At 49.7% G+C, this 21,279-nt stretch overlaps 1 protein-coding gene across 1 annotated transcript in view; it reads right to left on the bottom strand.

Annotated features, from left to right (window-relative positions):
- Positions 1-21,279, bottom strand: part of LOC119099947 (ras-specific guanine nucleotide-releasing factor 1) — a 123,079-nt gene that overhangs the window by 33,272 nt on the left and 68,528 nt on the right. The window contains exons 3-7 of the mRNA XM_037223048.1: positions 14,340-14,462; positions 13,100-13,206; positions 11,995-12,142; positions 8,064-8,257; positions 7,470-7,699 (exon numbers count right to left, since the gene is read on the bottom strand). Of these exons, the coding sequence (XP_037078943.1) occupies positions 7,470-7,699; positions 8,064-8,257; positions 11,995-12,142; positions 13,100-13,206; positions 14,340-14,462 (802 nt within the window). The remainder of the gene's footprint in view (positions 1-7,469; positions 7,700-8,063; positions 8,258-11,994; positions 12,143-13,099; positions 13,207-14,339; positions 14,463-21,279) is intronic.

Raw genomic sequence — 21,279 nt, 5'->3', positions numbered from 1 at the left:
CACGTCAGTCGGCTCTCGGTTACTGGTAGGTACCATAACGGGTTGAATAGCATGGTCATCGTGCGTAAGTGGTCTTCGATGGGCGTTTAAACAATGGACACTGTCGTGATTTGTTTCGTGTGTCTGTTCCGACAAGCAAAGTTCGATATGGGTAAAAGCACACGTTGCACTGGGAGCTGTGCTAGGTCATATATGACCTCCCAGCTTACCCTTTATTGCCTCATGCCTTTACGTGATTTCCAAAGCCTATATATATATATATATATATATATATATATATTTATGTATATAAGCATATTACTCCCATGACTCATTATGTACAGGTGGCAAGGGCTTTGTTGCTTAAGCTGCCCGCCTCAGGAGCGGATGCCACCGACGAATGTTTGCCAATCTAAGGCACGTTCAGCGTGCTCGCACGTGCACGCATGCTCGACGTATTTCCCAGGCACACTCTGCTGCGCCTCTGCTTTGTCTGAGTTTGATAAATTCCTGAAGGTCACTTCAAATAAGAAAGCATGTTATTTACCAGACTTGACCTTCACCTTAGCATTTATTTGCCTGAACTGAACGTAGGTTTTTCCTTACGTGGGATACTTCTGACGCCGAAAATTACATTTCGTTTGGCTTCTATCGCAAGTAATGACACCCTTGTGACATATGCCAGGCAGCGTCACATTCATCGTAACATTCCGGATATTTCAAAGACATTTCATGGGAACCGCCACCCCGACCATCCGTCACCCATCGCATGACACAGTGCAGCCTAACGCTTGCTAAATGTTGCCCTCGTTTGAACTTTAATCTAGGATACATTAATTCTACCACGGGTGCTTGTTTGAAAAGGTCATGAGTCGCACAATATACTGAAGAATAATCCAGATATCCCACCCACGCATACCTTGCCACTGGCATCAAAAACAAAGTAGTGATTTCTTCCATGTCAGAAGCGTCGCGCGTTAAAAAATTAAAAGCCAATAATTGGTCAAGGCGATGTAACGTTCACGGCAGGTGGGCCCATCAACCTGATCTGACCTTAATAGACGTCGGAAATTTAGCCAACTACGGCTTGGAAGTGATTCAACAGAAGGTTCGAAAGATGCATGCGAAGCACCCAGCATTGGCAAAATGCCAAGCGGACCAAAACCACGCGTGTCCCGTTACGAGCAGCGAACATGCATGGCTTTGCCTGACAGCACGGCCAAGGGTTACCATTAAAGCTAGATATATAATACGTATTATTCTAGCAAAGCAAGAAATAAACCAAAGGAAGTTTGCGTTATCTGCTATCAAAAGGAGCATCCCACCTTTTGTACTTTTAATTCATTGTCACAAAAGACGCGTACGATTGATCACTAATGCCAGATTTCTCGAAATCAGGAATAGCTCAAAATTTCTATTTGAAGCATGCGACCCTGCGAGAAAATCTCATTTGTCTTCCTGTTCAAAACCATAAAAGTGATATATCTCACTTGCCTTGTTTTTTCTAATGCGTGTGCTCTGTAATGTTTGCGTTACACAAATGCGTCAAAACGGTTGTGTAATAAATACTACGAAACCTTGCAGTGCTGCTTACATAAAAAGATATGCGAACATGAAACCACTATCCCGTGAATTCAACGAAACGTTATGCTATGGCCTTAGTTTCTTCCCTATGGCATTCACCATAGTGGCCCTTTGAGGCGCACTTTGGCTTTGGGAATAGGAGTATCACATGATCCATGTGATGCACTGGTTCAAACTTCAACCAGTCAACTTCTCGGTAGCAGGCCCTTGCCAGCCAGACCAATCACAAAATGTTCATTTGTTCACACCAGTAGAGGTGCGCATGGTCGTCATGACGACGGTGGTCGCGACTGCAGGGAAAAAACGTTCGCTGTTAGGAAGCGTTGATATCGTAATGTGGGCTCGAAACTAATTACTATTTATTTTCGACATCCTTTTAAATATTGCTGACCTAACGCATTACGGGATTTATCGGGCTCCCCTTTTAATTTTGAGTTAATGACGTGGCTAGATCACTGGGAAACGACATATAGGCCAATGAAATTGTGAGCGTATTGTGAGCCACCAGTAACACTCCTAGTCATATCCCCATGGTGGTGATAACCATGAAGAACTTAAATGTGTTTACAAGAGGAAGGATCAAAACCTAATATCCTATGAAAGATGAAAGCTCCAGGTGCAATGTAACAAATTGTCCTCATAACATACCTTCTAGATATAGGCAGTACACCTCACTTAGGTACACTTCTCCAATTCCTTTCTTCAAATATGCACGTAGATTAGGTTGCTTCGATGATATTGTTCTTACCAAATTCTGTTCTGAAACTAGGCCTGCTGGGGTCATGAGGCTTATACGTTGTGATCAAACTTCACCCGTGAACATCGATGCACTCTAAACGCAGGGCGTTAGGGATATGTGTGCTGTTCGAAATTATCTGCCATTTGGAAGATGCTTTTATGTCACCTTTGTATTCTGAGGTTAATCAAACGCCTCTTTCTCAGATCAGTTCTTGGAAAAATTTGTAAGCCGATGACATGCCTACCTATTATAAAGTGGTCGAGGAATAGCGGCCAGCCCCTGAGTTGATGAAGTCTGTGACGAATATCCCCTGGTCCCATAACTTATCTGAGACGTTGCGATAGTCGGAAAGCAGCGGCTCGATAGCAGCCATGGTTCAGGCGTACTTGTCACTCACAGCTGGAGAGGCTATCGCCTTCCGCCTGAGAAGGCGTCGCTTTATTGCTTGCATTGCTCTTTCTGAGGAAGTTCGCGCGCGCCAGAGCGGGGCTGCGCGGCTTCGTGAGCCAAACGGACCTAACAGGAACAAAGCACGGCAATGCGCTGCGAGAGCGGAAAATGCTATGCGGTGGGTGACTGAAATATGCACGAAAGAATCCACAAGCTCTGTAAGGCCAGCACACTCGGCGAGTCAGCACAGGGCAAGGAGGAGGAGCCAAGCACATGAGACTAAGAACGAGTCATCGGCACCGAATTCGAAAGCTGAGGCTTCTGTTAACATCCGACTGAGTCACCTCCTACTGGCGGAAGATGACGCCTGCTACTTTTCGTAGGCAGCTGCAAACGCACAGGCCGCGCCGTCTGCGGTCGCAAAGGCGACTCGCAGCAGCTAAACAGTTTCACAGTCAATGTTAGTTGCTAGCTAGTTTCAGCCTGCTTGAAAAATACACCGGTTTGCAGAAAATTGATCAGTTCTTGGAAGGCTGAAGGAGCCAGCACAAAATACGTGCCGCCTCGTGACATATGCGCGACGTATACTCACGTGTTCACGTATGTTTAAACTTGTAGGTGAAACTTCTTGCCCACGGAACATGAAAAACGCATGTGACGGACAGGGAGGAATTTTAAAGCGATCCATGCCACATGCAGGCCTGCAGCAGCCGTAAGATGGGAAGGTACTGATGTGGCGAGTGTTCAGAGGCCACGGCGCGAAGTCTCTGAGACAAAGTGTCGCGTTTGAAGCGTGTCAGTGGATATTGCGCTGAAGGCTAAACAGCCTCGAATATCTCAGTACGTGTTTGAGGACGTCACAGACTCGGTGAGCGTGTCAGACGATATCGCGCCGAATCCTAAACAGCCCGCGGATCGGTTTAAGATTGCTTTGGTTGAGAAAGGGTTACAAGGATACCACAAGTTTACAGCCGCACGTACTGCCACTGATCGAATCGCATGAGGGGCATAGTCCTCACATTTGCCCCAAATTATGTTTTGTGCACGCCAAGTCTTCCTATACAAGGCACCTTTTTACATTTTTGTATTCAAAATAGCAGTTTAGGGCAGATCGTATCCGAGATTCCAGTTTGACGCCCCAGTCCTGATGCCTCCAATCTTAGAGAAGTGGTCATATCCATGGGTGCCTGAATGCGGCAATGAGACCCGGTCGTTTGGTGGTTAACACTTCTGAACTGCAGATTTCACGCTGAACCTTCTGTTATGAACCCCTTATCAACAAACCGAAAAACAAAAATAGTTGCGAATCGGTACTGGGTGTCACTCGCAGTTTTGTAAGTGATTAGGCAGTCATCTTATGTAAAATGTGCGCATAAGACAAAAATTAGTAAGATACAAAGCTGTTACCATAAAATATGTTCAACTGGCCAAATGTTTTCAATGAATAACCCGCACTTCCTATGCTTTAAAATTTATTGAAATTATTAGGTCAACAGATGACACATACCCAGGCCGACTCTCATAAAGATCTAGTAGGTGCACACAACTTTACCACCAATGCGTTTGTCAATTTTAAGTTTGTCCAAATCTGTTGTTCTAAGCGATATAATTTTCTTGTGAATTTGTAAATAAATCGAACCTGGCATGCAGTATTCGACCATAACTTAAAAAATAGGTTATGAGCGCAAATTATCATACTTGACCCGGAATGGTCAACTTCTGAGATCTTGCTTTTCGTCATCAAAATTTGCACGTTTGTCCCTAAAAGAGTTTTGTTCATGGCATATGTAGCTAGTAGTTACTAAATGACTTTGATATCATAGTTTCAATGACCTGTATTTTTTACCCGTGACCCCACCATGCTTTTAGATTGGTCTATCAAGGAAAAAGGCTAGAATAGGTCCATGCATCTTTTTAGGAGCATAAAAGAGGGTGCAGTGCACTTCTCTACATTTCCCTCACTGACTTACCTGGTATTACCAAATTCTGCAGTAAACACCCCGCGCCAGCTATTGCAGAACATCCCAATAGGAAGTGTACCTGAATCACTTTAAGTATAAAACAAGCAGTTTGTATCGATAGAATTTCAAGCATAAATAAACAGTGTATTTTTAAGGACAATCTGGCCACAGGCGTAAACTTAAAAACGAACTTCCGATATGACTTACTAATTGGCCTATGTAGTCCTGATCGCATCACAGGTGCAAAGTCACCGCTATCGCAGGTTTTGCTCAAAATTAACGTTGACACGTAACGGAAGCCCAAAGGGCACGTAAGAAGGCCATGTCTAGGTCCAGTGAGCCGCTACATTCCGCATTCTTGATTGTCGTATGATGGCTAATAAGTCGTTAAAAGATGCCTTTGACGCCTGAAAGTGGCAGCACAATACGTTGGACTCGAGAAATGTATCTGGATGACAGTTTTCACATCGTGCTTACCAAGTGATGTCAACAAATCACTCATTCAGGTGGCTACATATGAATACACCACTAAGCGATGTGAATACTCACAATACAAATTACATAATCCTGACGCTTACAAGTTCACTAGGCCCGGTTCTTGCTCTTAACTTAGGGCTTAATCGTGCCATAGTATTAAGACTTTACCAGCTTGTTCAATCTTGCTCGAACTATGAGCAATGTCACAAAATAAGGAGTTGCATTGTTGCCGAATAACTGCTATCAAACGAACTGTGCGCTCAGCAACCGCCAATCTGGTTTCAGCCTGTGGTCCGGGTTCTCAAACGTTGTGGAAAGCCGAGCAAAAAAAAAAAAAAAATCGCAGCACGTTTTGAATCGGCAGCGCTTTACATAATGCACTAGAAGCGCTCCTTCTGCTTTACCTTTTGATGCGTCTTTCGTTCTTTTCGTTTGCTATTTCGTTTGTTTGTTGTCTGTTTGTTCGTTCGTTGAAATGCGTTGGGTTTCGTTCTTTCGTTTGCTGGATAAACGTTGACTAGACCAATGTCCTTGCATCATATTTGAGGACAATTATCATAATATATTCATAACGCAGCTCACAATCTATTTTGCACTATTTAGCTATGTTTTTTTACAGCGATGCTTGCCGGAATTTGTTCAATAAGTCAGAAAATATTGTGTTACTTCTTCCACGGCGTGAAAGCCGTTGTGCATTGCGCAACGCGATCATTGTCAACTGTGTTCCATAGTAAAACTCTGGTATCCCGAACAAACTATTCTCTTCTCATGCATGACCTCAGCAAAATTTTGAGGAAGGTGGTTCATATTGGATATTTGAACCACCTGCACAGAACGCGACTCACGCCGACGAACCCTGCTGTAGGAATTATTCACAGAACGCAGGGAGTCAGGGTAGTTTGACAAATGCCGAAGGTGTTTTGATAGTTCAGCATTTTAAAGAGATGCAGGAATACAGAAGTTATCTCTATGTTATCAATCGCAGCACATCATTAGTAAAATGCGTGATAATTTTGTGTAGCTCGTGTTTTTATAACTTTATGAAACGCTTATGCCTGATTTTAAGGAGCACGAATATAGTTTAATAAACTAACACGCGGTTCAGCCGTCGCTTTCAAATGCATTAGCGCAAATAGGTGGTAATGCCTACGTGCATCTGTATGGTGTCATTCTCTCCTAGTCCTAAAAAAACAAAGTGATGGACAATATTCTTAAAGGAGTACCTTTTGGTAGCACTCTACGGAGTTAGACTGCCCACAGTTCAGAAAATTCCGCGCTGTATGACTGAAGACTTTGAGTATCTTTCTTGTTTTCCAAAAACAAGCCTGAGAGTTCAACTTAAAGCGTGCGGCCATTGAGCTGTAAAGAGTAAAGTGAGATCAGCCTAGGTTATGGAATAACCCACCAGCCTTAACTTGGTCTGGGACAAACATGTATTTTCAGCCTTCATGCATTATGGAAATGTTTGATACAAGGTAACTTTCTACCAATCTAAATTTAAGCTTTCCAAGATTTGACGTCATGTGACCATGCTATCGACCTTTTACCGAGATAACCTGACGAAAGGTCGCGCGCACGGCGCCAAAAAGGAGTGACGGGGCGCGGTTGTTGCTGTATTTTACCACTTGGCCTTGAACAACTAAACATTAGCCCCATGATCTCAGAGGAAAGAAAGCTAAAACACCCGGGACACATGTAAACATGTTTGAAATTGAGATAGGCGAATTTCAGTGCAATACCGAGTGGACTAGAAATGTTGAAAGATGAGTACAAAACACCCCAAGCGATTGTCCTAATGTTGCTGTAATAGCCCGTGTAAAGTTATGCCTAAATTGCGCAATCAATTATTGCATTGCGCAATCAATTAGCAATTCAGAAAACTATTCATTCAGCACTGGCAACTGCTCATTCGGTGGCACAGATTAAGCAACAAGCACTTCTGGGACTACAATTTTTTGTAATACTACAAGACAACGCTTAAATGTGCGTGGGAAGTCGTCATTACATTACTCGCTTATCGCACGGAAATGTCATCACTTATGCACGACGTCATGATCCGCGTAATTCATCATGATCCAGGTACGTTACGATTGGAATAGGCTGGTTTTACTTTGCACGCTGGAGCATTGTGTCGCGGAATCGGGAATCTCGTATTCATAAAAAATGCTGGAGCCTAAAGTTGTGTGCAGTATCAAAGGGTTACGATATTATTATATTTAGATGTCACATGCCCATGCGTTTTGTTTAGTGCTGCATGTTTTATGGGCCGATTACTAAGCAGGATAAAAATGAATTTTATTGAACACCGATTAGTGTAGAAAGAAGGACGGAATATTTACCAAGCACCAGAGTTGGCCAGCTCTCCATTCTGGCAGACAGCCCTTTCAGGAATATCTGGTGCAGAAACAGGAGAGTCTCGGAGTTCAGGAAGATTGTGTTCACGTCTTCATGACTGCACGGCGGCATTTTTGAAGAGGCAGCCATTTTAAACGGCCTCAAAAAACCTGTCACTAAAATATTGAGCTGCTCCACATACTCTTCTTCCGCTTCAACCATCCGAAACACCAGGCTGCGAACAAAAACAAATTTTTCTTGAAACGGCTGTTGAAAAAATCGGACCTGTTTTGGAAAGCGTATTTTTAGACTAAGTGAATGATGGCCAACCGGGGCGTAGTTATGGTTGTTCTTTTAGAGGGAAGGGGTTAGCAATTAACAACGATCATTTTGCCCTCATAACACGCTAAAAACGAGCGTCGCTTCGGATTTGGCCCATCATTATCCTCCAAAGTCGGGGCTAGTGCCCAATTTGGGAAGGGGCTGAAGCCCCTCCCCTTCCCATATGGACAGGGAACTACTCCCCTGGTAGCAAGCAATGAGAAGAAACGTGGCTAAATAATTGACGCTGCAACCAAGACATCGCGCATGCGCAGTACCTGTTACGCTTGCGCATGGTCTCTGCATGCGGCGACTTGATATACTCTTCGACGATTTGCTTCCAGCGGCGCCGGCAGAGCCAGCCTCGGAAGAAGCTCTGCACTTTCTTGATCTTACGGATGTCCTCAGAGTCCTCTCCGTCCTCCGACTGCTGGTGCGGCATGAACCGCCAGTCCTTCTTCAGGGTGCACAGCTGCACAAGGGGCAAGGCACAGAGTGGATCACAAAGTGGCGCATCAAGAAACCGCGGGACATCTTCCGGGGCGCTGCAGTATGCTTAGCGGCAGTCCGTGACTAGGATGAGCGCGCAATGCTCGTTGCAGCGGTTAACATTTGTGAAGCAAATGTATATTGCCGCTCTAGTCTCTCGTGCGTCAGTTTGTTCTGCCATCTACAATAATGGTTCGATAAAAATTATGGCATGATTGAACCGATTTTAAGTTCTCACACAAGGCTGTTTTCCACTGAAATAAATCCAATCACGTATTTGACCCGCGAGAGGGACTGGGGCGGCTGTCAGCTTTCGACCAGCCCGATGTAGCACGCCCACGCTCGCTCCTAGGATGCTGCGGTGAAGCGAGGCGGAAACACCCCGGGAGAAGGCTCGCAGAACCAGACAGGCGCAGGGCCGCCAAGCGCGCGCGGACGGCTGGGAGTGCCCACCCCGCCGCAGCACAAGCTCCGGCTGTGGCTGGTCCCCGATGCGCGTATCAGTGTTCTACGATGCCCTTCCGCCACTTCTGACGGAGCGCTCGGCGCCGGCTTTCGGCTCGGCGTCTCAATTGCTGGAGATTTGATTTTAATTGGTATAGCGAGTTCTTTTACATAGAATGTGCATGTGAGCTAGGTCATTTTTATTCGACTGTGTTACGCCACTGGACATTTTAGTCTCTCATTTTTTGCGTATCTCGTTCAATACAGTGAAATGATACAATGTAACGCAATTACTGTGTTGAATACTCACTGCTCCAAGGCCATGCCTTTGACCAGCGTTGCATGCTGTGCCCAAGCAGACTTATCCTCAACTCCGGATGGAGTCAGAATCAGCCCCGGATTCAAACAAACGTTCTTTGAGTCGGGGTGTAGCTTATTCCAGTCACACTTCCTTGTAAGACAGAATCGGAGTGAGCCATCCGAAACATCGGCGAGTTAAACAGGCATGCGAGCTACATGGTACATGCCCGGCCAGGCTGATAAAGCGTATGCGAACAACCTGAATCAGTCATACGTAACTGCACTGTCATCCAAGTGTCATTTTCAGGCTTTTACGAAGGTCATCTGACGAGCCATCTCATGTTCCCGTAGAAATCGATTTCACCGGAATTCATCTGGGACTTGAGCCGCATCTCCTTCCGTCACAATCGGAGCACACTTTAGGTCGCGCAGTGGTAGTCAGAGACGAGGTAGGCAGCAGCCACATGCTCTGCGAGTCAGAGTCGCAGTCGATTTCGCGGGAGCGAAATCAAAGACACGGACATGCATTTACGCCCAGGATCCTGATGTCCAGCTTTCTACTCTTTCGCACCAGCTCCACGAATAAAATCGTGGGAATACGTTCAATAATCTTGGTGGACAAATGCATGGGTGACTAATTTATTACACCACAGCATTAGCGGCTTACTTCTTGCGGTTGGATAGTTCGCCGGTGAGTTTAAGTGGCTCGTTCCTTTCAATCACTTACAGGGATTGTTCCCCATTTGTATGGGGTCTTGAACTGAGGGAGCCGTGTTGAATGCCATTCAGTTAAGTTCACAGTCCTGCGCTTCCTAAGACTTAAGCCCCTCTGGTTTCTGAGCTGGGCGTCCGTGAGCGTGTGCAGATTATTTCATCCGTACTAGTCCAAGGCCACCCAAGCATGCATGACGCCATAGAAACGTCACGCAAGTACTGCCGATCCCATTGGCCATACGGTGCTCAAGACCAACATAAATATATTCGTCGAGTTATACGTAACTGCCGTATATCAGCACCTTGTATTACACCAACGAAAATCAACGGGCTATAAAGCAAGGTAAAACATGCAGTGCAAGTTTCGAACAATAACATAAAGAAAAACATACATTTGGATTACAGCTCTTTCGGCCAGTCATGGCCATTTCAGGACAATGGGATGAAAGAGAATGAATAACGGTGAGGTAGATCTCCATGCACCTGAGGGCCCAACCGCTGCAACTAAACCCGCACAAGGCTCCCTCTGCACGGTACATGACTGGCACTCGGAAAGGCTCTCCAGAGGGCCTCTCGACCAACTCGTGACTAGCACATGCAGCCTGCCCCGGACAAACGGGACGCGGCGAGGATGCCGGATGAAGCGAGAAACAGGGGTGGGTGAAACGAGCGCGAATCACATTTTGTGCTCCATACCTTACAGGAAGTTAGACAGTGGTACTAGTTATGACGGTAATAAGACTGAAAATCGAATAAGGTAAGGATGCACCAAAACCGAAGATGTAAATGCAAGCAAACAATGTAAATCACTGATTGATATGCAAGAACACCACGAGAAAGAGCTAAGACATGTGTACGAACCAGTTCCGACAACGCACCGATAGCTGGACACCTCTCGAGAAGCTGAGGTACTGCGAGTTAGTCAGCCCGCCCGCCACAATAGGCATCTCGCACGGCCAGTTTGGCAGCCCCTCCGACGTCATACAAACGGGCCATGGCTCAATAAAACGGTGGCGTATTGAGGAGCATGATTACTGACTAGTGGAAGTTTTGGTCTAGAGCGGTTTTTACACTGAAAAGCATACCAATGACTGCAAGGGAGCTTATTTCATTAAATATGATACTTGCCTCAATGCCTTCCAAGATGGAACATTGCTTTAACTGGCTGCACAGCAGGCATAAAATTGGGTGAGAGCCAACTAGAGTTCGTTTTTCCTGTAATTCGTGCTCACGAACGCCATATACGAACGCTCCGTGGATTACATTGTTTTTACCGTTGAACTGCACGGGGCTAATTGAGTGATAAGGTTTGAGCAACGTTTTTATGGCATCATACATGTCTGAATGATCTTAAAATAGTCTGCACGAAATAGTCAGCACATCTTCGCGGGCGCGTAGCCCAGAAATGTAACAGGTTCTACGACTCAAAAAAGACAGTGGGGCTGAACTGCTCTGAATGATCTTTTAGATGACTATTTCAATTAAAAATTATATACAAATGCAGAATACCCCCTTTAACCCTAAAGAAACTCAATGACGTACCAAATAAAATTGACCACGCTTACCAATGCGTTTAAACTAGCTACAACGGCATACGCGCCAATGGCACCATGCACGATGATGTGTGTGGTATATGCAAGATATCACGTGCAGGTTACACTGCAGATTACCTAAGAGGTTTACTGCACCTGTGGCAATCAAAACATAACACCTCGGCTCCACCAAATGTTATGAGTCTGTCCGACGCGGTCATCAATTTCAGCTAATGCTGCGGACTCATCAACGTCGTAAAACCGTTTACGATACATTGTTCCGGCTCGCTATTACTAAGTGGAATGATGAAATTCGTCATGAAGCACTCCTGCTGGTGGAAGCTTAGGCTAATTATTGCGCGCGAATTTATTGAGAATTCTGTCAGGCATTTTTGGCTGGGATAGATGTGTCAAAGCCGGTGAAAAGTAGCGCGAGAAGGACTAGCGCGCGAAATGTAGGCGACCAAACAGCCAATAACTCATGCAGTGGGTGCATCTGATGTCGGGATGGCAAGTGCGTCAACGCGTAAGATCGACGCACGATAATCGGCTTAGTGACAGGCCAAGCTGACCAAAATTCCAGCTGATGCCTGATTCCCCGACAGGCCAGTCGCCAGGCTGTCAGGCTGTGTTAACCACAGATCGCTGTCGTGGGGTGAGCCAGGTGCTCCCCAATAAATGTGATAATCCACCTTATTGCCGCTCATACACCGGAGCGTGCTGAACTAACCTCGTTACGCAGCTTCTTGATCTCTGTGGTAAGCTCCTCACACTGCTGCGTGTACTGCCACTTGGCCGTCTTCTCGCTCTCCATGATCTGCAGCAGGTGGAGGTGCTTGTGCTCCAATTCTTCCTTCTGCAGCATCAGCTTGTTGAAACTGTCGGCAATCAAAACGGTATGTACAGCCTCAGATTGTCTGAACTGTCGGGATGAGACGCGCCATTCTGATGGTTAAGACGGCCGTTGTGACAGATGAGACGTTTTTGTTGGATGGGACAGACCGCTTTGTTGGATGAGACAGATTATTTCTGATGGATGAGACGGGCCGTCCTGATGGTTTTATCACGGAGGGCCGAAACGCAGGCTCATGTACTTGGTTTTTCTCGGCAGTGCTACGTCGCATTACAGCAATGTTGGAACAGGGCCAACAATTAATGGCCTCATTACTGACAGGAAATGGGTCGCCACAGACATTAATAGCGTGCCCAGCTTCATTATCGAGTGACGTCAAACCGTGGTCAAGAAACACTGCGCATTCACAAAGAGCACCGTGCCGAAGGTGTCCTAATGAACCAAACGCAGCCATGAGATCCAGTAATACACAGAACTATACTCAATGGCTGACCCCAAACCATTCTCAAAGATACAGTGCCACCTGCTGTGGTATCCGAATAGCCGTGTGGCGTGTGCGCCGACGGCCACCGTGCTGCAGGCGGTCCGTCGCCCGTGCGACTTAGCCTCGGCCCGGCGGCTTATTTAGCCGGGGTCCGGCGGCTGACCGAGCCGAGGCCCGACGGCTAACCGAGCCGGGGTTCCACGGCTGACCGAGCCGGGGCCCCGCAGCTTACTGAGCCGAGGCCCCGTGGCTGACCGAGCCGGGGTCCCGTGGCTGACCGAGCCGGGGCCCCGTGGCTGACCGAGTCCCCGTGGCTGACCGAGCCGAGGCCCCGCGGCTTACTGAGCCGAGGCACCGTGGCTGACCGAGCCGAGGCCCCGTTACTGACCGAGCCGGGGACCGGTGGCTGACCGAGTCCCCGGGGCTGACCGAGCCGAGGCCCGGCGGCTTATTCAGCCGGGGCCCGCCGGGTGACCTAGCCGGGGCCCGACGGCTCACCTCGCCTGCCGTATGGCGTCGATCCAGGCCTTGCAGTCCCCCTCGGAGCTGGCCCGCAGGTCGTACTGGCGCTGGTTCTCTCGCCGGTACGTGATCGAGAAACAGTACTGTCGGGCAGGAAGTCCGCCGTCGGTTTATCGGCCGCGCTCGCTGTGCCCGGCCACCCGGGCAGCAGACATGTTCAAGGCATTGACCACATCACATTTTGGGGTAAGAGTGGGGTGTCAGTTGTTGGATCATTCATAATTCGTATCTCATACCTGTTTGGTCAGGAGCTCGCTGCTTACGCCCACGGTCTTGTTTTGCCACATTTTCTAGTGTGGTCATGGAGGTTCCGAGACAAAAAACAAGTTGGAGGAAAAAAGTCCAATGGAAAAGAGTGGAACAAGAAAAGACGAAAAAAATAAAGACCGCATGGAAAAGTTCAGCCACGGCAATATAAAAAGGACTAACAATTAACAGAAATACACTAAAATTATGGCACAAAGGTCAACAACCAAAAATCGACAGGGGATAAAGGCGACGGGGCCAAATTCAAAGCGGAATTAGTCTTAAGACAGAATATTGGCAGCGCCCAGGCTAAGCCGACAGGTAAAATCGGCGATCAGTAAAAGCACAGGTAGTCAAAGTGGTTTAAAACGGCATGGCACCAGGCAGCACCGCGTGGCCGCACGCGATGTGACGGAAGCAGACGTCACCGGGCGTGGTCGACATGAACCAGACGGGGCAGAACGGGGCCAGACGAAACCGGACGGAACCGGACCGAACCGGAGGAGCAGGACGAGATCAGACGGGACTGGACGAAACGTGACGCTGCCCGCCGGGAATGACGGGACCGGACAGGACTGTACGGAGCCAGACGGAACTGGACGCAACCGCATGGGTCCGGGTGCAGTCAGGCGGAGCCGGACCCAGCCGGATCAGACCAGACGGAACTGGACGCAACCGCACGGGTCCGGGTGCAGTCAGGCGGAACCGGACCCAACCGGATCAGACCAGACGGAACTGGACGCAATCGCACGGGTCCGGATGCAATCAGGGGAAACCGGACCCAACCGGATCGAACCCGACGAGACTGATCTACACCAAAGTATTGTGGGAGAAATCAGCCCACTGGTGGGCGGACGCGCTTCAAAACCGCCTGGTTAGCTTCAAATGGGCTCGGGAACGTAGACGCATCACATATCCATCCCATCCATTTTCCCCCGTCCTGACGAGCGGGCGAGCCGCGGCGTCTGACCTTAGGCTCCGTCTCCTTGGGCTTGGCGGTGGCAGCGATAAGTCGCTCGCAGTAGCAGCCCTCCAACAGGATGACACCCGACGGACGACTGCTCGACTCGGTCTCGTAGTAAAACAGCAGGTTCTGCAGCAGAACGTCCGACACGTCAGGCGTTCGCGGAATGGCGCGCTTCAGACGCGTTATCGCAGCTCCACGGCCCCACACGGCCCCGCGAGACGGCGGCGGAGATAATGCACGCACAGCGGGACATATATGAAGCAGGCGAATGGCGCAAGCGGTCGCCTCTTGGCAAACTGACCACAGTTTTGTTCAATTGTTCGATCGTCCCAGCATTTATAAATATGGGCGCGGGTGGTCGGCGACGCGCTCGGGTGGCGGTCAGTTTGCCCATTTCCTAAGATCTCACAAACTAAGAAAGATAGAGACACCAAGTTCACATGGTGGGTAGGTCTACAAGCAAATTCACTTGCGTCAAATTTTGAGGTAATATAATGCTTTATTCGAAGTCAATGGCACAAGTCACACGATAAAAACGAAGATGCGGCGATGATGAAAGCAAGTCAATAGCTTGAAAAAGCCTCACAAGTCAAATGACCCTTTTCACTTTGTTCAAGTTTGGATATGAGCGCAGCACGGCTCCGAGGTCATAACGGCCGCCGGCAGGTGGTTCCAGGACGAGGCCGCACGATACAAAAACGCCCTACGCGACATAGATAGCCGGAAAGCGGGCAGCTCCAAAGCGTCGGCCACCGCCGACCTCGCGATGCGCTCACTCACAGCCAAAGAAAGCTCTTCGAAGGTGTGAACATCGACCGCAGACCGCGGGGAACGGGGGTCACTTAAGGCCCTGAAGACCCAGTGCGGTTGCGGCGCGTAACAAGGTCACTCATGCGCCAGTTCAGTGACCTTACGACCGGTGAGATGTGATCTCGGTCGTGCGTCCCCGAGACGATCTCGGCCGCGAAATTCACGGCTTTTTGCACCCGGCCGAGAAAGCAGGTGGCGGCCGCGCCCGGACTGAAAGGCCGCACAGGATATGGGGGGAAAGATGGGCCTGGATGGAGAGCTTGCGGGCTTCGCGTGTGCGATGATGTCGAATTGTATATAGACAAACCAGGACGGAGTTGCACTTTTTGACCAGCTTGTATTGTGTTTTGATTGATGTGATTTGATTTGGATTGATGTGTTCCTCAAAGGCTAGAGTAGAGTCGATGGTCACTCCCAGCGAGGACGGCGTGGGAGTTAATATTAAGTTGGAGATGTTAAGATGTAAGGATTAAGTTATTTTGATTGTCTGGGCGTGCTGACTAGAAGAAGGGCAGTCTTGGTGTGGTTGATCTTAAGGGAATTGGCAGTGAAATTGTATTGGAGGGCAAGGAGGGTTTCTTCCTGTCGGGAATTTAGGGTGGACAGGTGGTCGGGGTGGGTGGATTCAAGGAGTTAGGTATCATCGGCGCCAAGACACCAGACGCCCGTGAGGTGGGTAGGATAGAAGGTCGTTCCTAAAGATGCTGAGGAGGATTGGGCCCACTAGGACCCCCTGAGGTAAACGTGCGGCAAAGGAAGGGGAATTGAACCACCTCTCACCACCTGCCACCGCCCATCAAGACAACTTTGAAACCATTGGGTTTCGGTGCCGTGTCACTGCACCTTGGTCAGGAGGACACCGGGTCAACGCTGCTGAAAGCTCGACTTAGGTCTGTAGAGGCGACGGCCACGACATGTCCAGAATCGATCCGACACGTCATCTGCTCCACAGCGTCGACCACGTCCTCCGCTGAGTGGCCCGGCCTATACGCAAACTGTGAAGTGGCTAACAGACCGTGGAAGTCAAGATGAGACGGCAGCTGCAGGTAAACAATCTTTTGGCATATTTTCGCCAAAGCAGATACAATTCATATAGGTCTAAAATTGCTAGCCGCGTCACGCGGGTCGGACTTGTGAACGGGGAAAAAACTAAAGCCATCTTTCACACACAGGGAAAAGCGCAGTTGACAATAGAAACATTGACTAGATTTTGTTGTTGTTGTTTATTGGAGTTTAGGGGCGCGCCGACTGCGGTGGTCATTTGGCGCCCATAACGAGTCTTGTTTTACCTATCTAATGAGCCGCATAAATGGTCCCAGAGTTGATGCGCTTGAGAAACTAAAAGATCTGTTGAAATTCCAGAAATGGGGATTTATCTCCTAGCATAACACAGAGGGTAAGGGGCAAGTCATGCTGTCCAAAATAGCGTTGGCGTTCTTCCGCGAGGCGCGGACAAGAAATAAGAATATGGCGAACAGTGAGGACAGCACCACATCGATGACAGATCGGTTTATCGGCTCCCTCCAACATGAAGCCGTGGGTTGCGTATGTGTGCCCGATGCGCAATCTGCAGAGGAATCACCTCCTCTCGCCGCATTTTCCGGAAACAAGAGAACCACTGACCCAGCTTAGGTTTTATCTCTCTGAGCTTATTACTATCCAAACATCTGACTAGATAAAAAAGCAAGTGAGGTCCCATAATAGCGAGACACTTTTTACCGCAAGCAGCGGCTCACCACCGATTTTAGCAGCTCTAGATGAGTGCAAGCCACTGAAAGCCTCGGAAGCCCGGGCAGGGTCACGAGGTGTAAAACTGGCCTGGCTGTGGTCACGCACGGCGATCTCGGAGGAAGACGCGGGACGCCATGGCTGCCTGCCGCTAGCCAGGTCGCGATTTATGGATCAACTGAGGCGGCCTGAAGGTTTAAATCGTCGGCCATGTCCGCGAGCATTATCTCCTAGGCACCACCACCTCCACCCACACCCTCTCCCCAAGCGGGCCTATGTCCAAACTCCTGGATAGTCCACTAGAAACTGGCCCGGCCGGATAACATGCTGGTGCATAGAAAGCTACGCTTGACCTGAGCGAAGCAACAATTAACCCGGTTTTGCAAACGCCGGTATTCAGTGAGGTCAGTCTCCTGCACCGCTACCTGCGCCACGACCGACAAACCTGGTCGCGCTCCCGCATCACACACACACAGCAGATTGGGTTTGTTCTCAATCCAGGGGCAGCATTGACGGCGGATCGTTGCTGTTTTCGGAGGGCGATGCATACCAACGGCACCTGGCCAGACGCACATGAACTCCTCCATCCTCCTCGCCATGCCCACGACACGCTACAACGAGTCCCAGCCTGCCTGCAACAAATGCAGACTGAGCGTGTCCCAGCAAACTCTGCGCCGGGGGCGAATACGAAAAGGGACAGGACGCACACGCTGCCGCCTGAACAGGGTACGACCAATGATAGTGAGATGATCTGCCATCGGCAGCGGCGACACTAGCTGAACAGGGCACGACCAGTGATGGCGAGATGATCCACCATCGGCACCGGCGACACCAGCTGAACAGGGCACGACCAGTGATGTCGGGATGATCCACCATCGGCGCCGGCGACACCCGAACAGTACCCTCCAGATTCGGATCTGCCATCGGCACCGGCGCCACTAGCTGAACAGGGCACGACCAGTGATGGTGAGATGATCCGCCATTGGCACAGGCGACACCAGCTGAACAGGGCACGACCAATGATTGTGAGATGATCCGCCATGGGCACCGGCGACACCAGCTGAACAGGGCACGACCAGTGATGGTGAAATGATCCACCATCGGCAGTGGCGACACCAAAACAGTGCCCTCCAGATTCGCAACGGTGGTAAGCACGTGGTCCGGCAGATTCGCCGTAGGCTCAAGATGGGTCGGTATATCATTAAGCCGCACAAGACTAGCATTAATATAATGGAATACCCGAATGGAATAAGTTGCGACCGCAAATTCAGCTGTTTACTTTTCAAAGCCACAAAGATTCTTCAACCGATAACGTAAACAATTTAGAATAAGCAAGTACAAAAGCGATCAGGTAGTGGGACTACAAGTGGGACAATCCTCTCGTCCCCTCGAATTATGGTGTTTAGGTCAGCCCCAGGAGAAGGTTCGCCTGCTTGAAGAACGGTTTATGTGGTTCGCGATGCTTTCTTTTGTGATCACTTGTTTGTTGACGTAGCGCATGCGGATGGGCTGGGCATTATATATTGAGTCATTATAGCTTTTACTTGCAGTCTCCCTGTAGCGCAGAGTATGGCCACAGGTCAAGACGACCGGCGGAGAAGTCAACGGTGATGTTCAGCTTGCCCCTGTTTTGGCCTTGCTGCAGCGAGAGCCGTTCCGGGTGCACTACAAGGATGCATGGGCGCCTCGAGTCCGCAAAGTCTCAGAGCACTTCCGGCAGTGCTCCCACATGGACCACATCGACTTCTCACCTCCGTCAAACATCTCTTCTTTGCCGAAAATGTCAAAGCAATTCTGTAACCGCACCTAGCCCGCCATGGGCAGGATCGGTATGCTGAGGTTCCAGACGTTCGCTTGTAGACAGTCCAAGTCCTCCACAGCGTGAACTTGAGCTGTCCGACAAACAGTTCAACGAACTTGTACTTCTTCAGGGACACGAAACCTCCCAGGCCTCCAATGGCTCCTAGCTATAACACTGGTGGCTATGACGGTTATATGGTGATCAATGCCGGTGGTTATGGACTTGGGTTGGTTGTTAACACATTCCACGTCCTCGTAGAAGCCAGCAGGCATGCGAGGAACTCCTGTGCATCCGGTTGCTGATGGGCCATTGTTTGGGCCGCGAACCTCTGAGACCGCACTTTTAATGGAGCGGTGGTCAGCTCCTGGTCAGCCTTACCTGAACTCTTCCATAGACTTTGCATTGCCATGTTCAATTATCTGATGAGTGTCCCCTTCATGAAGCGGAGGTGGTTGTCTTGACGTCTCTCTAGTACTCGTCTCGCAAAATGTAGCCATGCAGGGCGCCAGTGTTGCTGAGGCATTGCAGCACCGCGTACATAAAGCACGTACTGCCAGTGTTTTGGAAACCAATAAGTCCGAGTGGATGTGTCTCAGGCCGCACTATAGCGTTAATGCGACATGCCGTCTTTGTGACGTACTTACTGCACAGAGTTGTGTAGATTTTTGTTGCACCGGAGCGGGCTCTCCCCTTTGTAGTTAAAACATCAGACAGTCCGGCCCTCGGCGCGTGCGGCGACTGCGTGCGGGTCTGAGCGGGGTGCGCTGAAGTGGCGCGTGGCGTGGCCAGTGCGCCCCTGACGGCAGCACCGCACGCATATCCAGTCAGCTGACGCCGTCCGTCAGCTGACCAGCACCGGCCTTCTCTCCGCCTCCGGCGACCGTACAAACGGACGGAGCCCTGCTGTCACAGACGCCCATCTATCGACCTGCCGGCATCTGGCGCTGTATGCCCTCAATATTGACACGCTTACCCACGTATTGGTGTACTGCCCTATTCTGCTGTGTCAGGACGTGCTCGGGTTCTTCTTCGTCGAAGCTCGGTAAAGTGAATGTCACTGAGGTTGCATTCGCTCGGAATATAGCAATAGACAGACGCTACCGGAGCACTCTAAGCACCTAAGCACTCTCCCGTCTGTCGCCCGACGAGAAAATCAGCCTGGTCTCCAGACTTTCGACATGCTCCCTCGTTGACGGGCCGAAGACTCCGCCGATTTGAAAAAAAAACGGTTGGATGGAACTGGAATCGCTGAACATGGTTCAAGTAGTTTTTATTCTTCCTGCATTATGCTTCTTTAGCTGCGGCACCGGCGGTTATCGCGAAGGGATGAGATGGAGGCGGCAAACGTAGTGATGCACGTGGCATCCCATACCAGACTTTTGCCGTAGGCAAGCGGGAAGATGGTCATCCTATCGGGCCTTTTACTGTCGGGTCAATACCAGTGGGTTCTCGCATTGAGGGCTGTGTCTGGACAGTCTTCCAGCACGGAAAGACAAGTCAACGCTTGGTACCCTATGCTGTCCGCCTCTAAGCCACACCTGCATTGACTTGGTTGGCAAAAGTCAGTGCGTACACGGAGGGCAACCGCGGCCCGCAGCGTGCTCTGGTCCAGGTGTGTTCCAAGGTTGCCAAAGGATATAGCGTAGAGCCAAACGCCGCTTTCTTGAGCCGCGGCGCTCCGTGCGTTAGCTCGGTCGGTTTGATTTGCGATGACAAACAAATATATAAGTGACTGCACAGTTAAGACTGAATCCCAGGCACGATGCCTTTGCATCGCTTGGTCTTTGGGTGTAAATGCGTTACTCGCTACGATGTGCCAGTCGCTCACAGTAGCATGGAGGTCCGCCATTGCATTTCGATGCAGTGACTCAGGCAGCATCAAGTTCACGAGCTGCACGCTGTGTTGGGGTGATGCTACGTAGCTAGGGAGCGCCAGATCTGTTCTGCGCGACAGCCGTAGGCCACCGTGTCTTGCAGGCAGCACCGCCTGTTCCCAGCCAGAGTCATCGAAAGAGACGTTGGTAATTGTGTATGCTGCAGACCTGGCTGTGTGGTCTTTGAGTCCAACGTCTGAGAACTTCGCTATGAGGTGTTCCAGATCCCGGCATTTGGAATTGATGCTTCGCATCATAGTCGCAGCATCTAGGTACCATGGAATGAATGGCTACTTGAGACTTCTGGAAGGGGAAATCTACAACCAACGAGGACATAGCTGGGCGATATGGATCCCCCGTTGCAGTCCGGTCGCGGACTGATCTGGGCGTCTTCAAAGAAGAGGGGCGTCAGCTCAGGGTACGCCTGCCGCAGCGGCCTGCAGAGGGGTTCAATCCGGTCTCCAGCTACACTGTAGGATCCACCGCAGCGTACTGTGTTGAAAGCGAGGACATAGCTGGCCTGCCGCAGTAGCCTGCAGAGGGGTGCAATCCGGTCTCCAGCTACACTGTAGAACCCACCGCAGCGTACTGTGTTGAAAGCGTTTTGCATGTCATCCTTCAAAATAAATGCCTCGTCGTTTAATCCCTACGTGAAAAACCGGGGGGCATACACCGCTGCCTGACATCCTCCGCGAGATACACCGCTGCCTGACATCCTCCGCGAGATCTG

This window comes from Pollicipes pollicipes, unplaced genomic scaffold, assembly GCF_011947565.3.
Source record: "Pollicipes pollicipes isolate AB1234 unplaced genomic scaffold, Ppol_2.1 Scaffold_4881;HRSCAF=5763_pilon_pilon_pilon, whole genome shotgun sequence".
NCBI lineage: Eukaryota > Metazoa > Arthropoda > Thecostraca > Pollicipedomorpha > Pollicipedidae > Pollicipes > Pollicipes pollicipes.
Note: the sequence above shows the minus strand (reverse complement) of the source record. Positions and strands in the feature narration are given on the sequence as shown.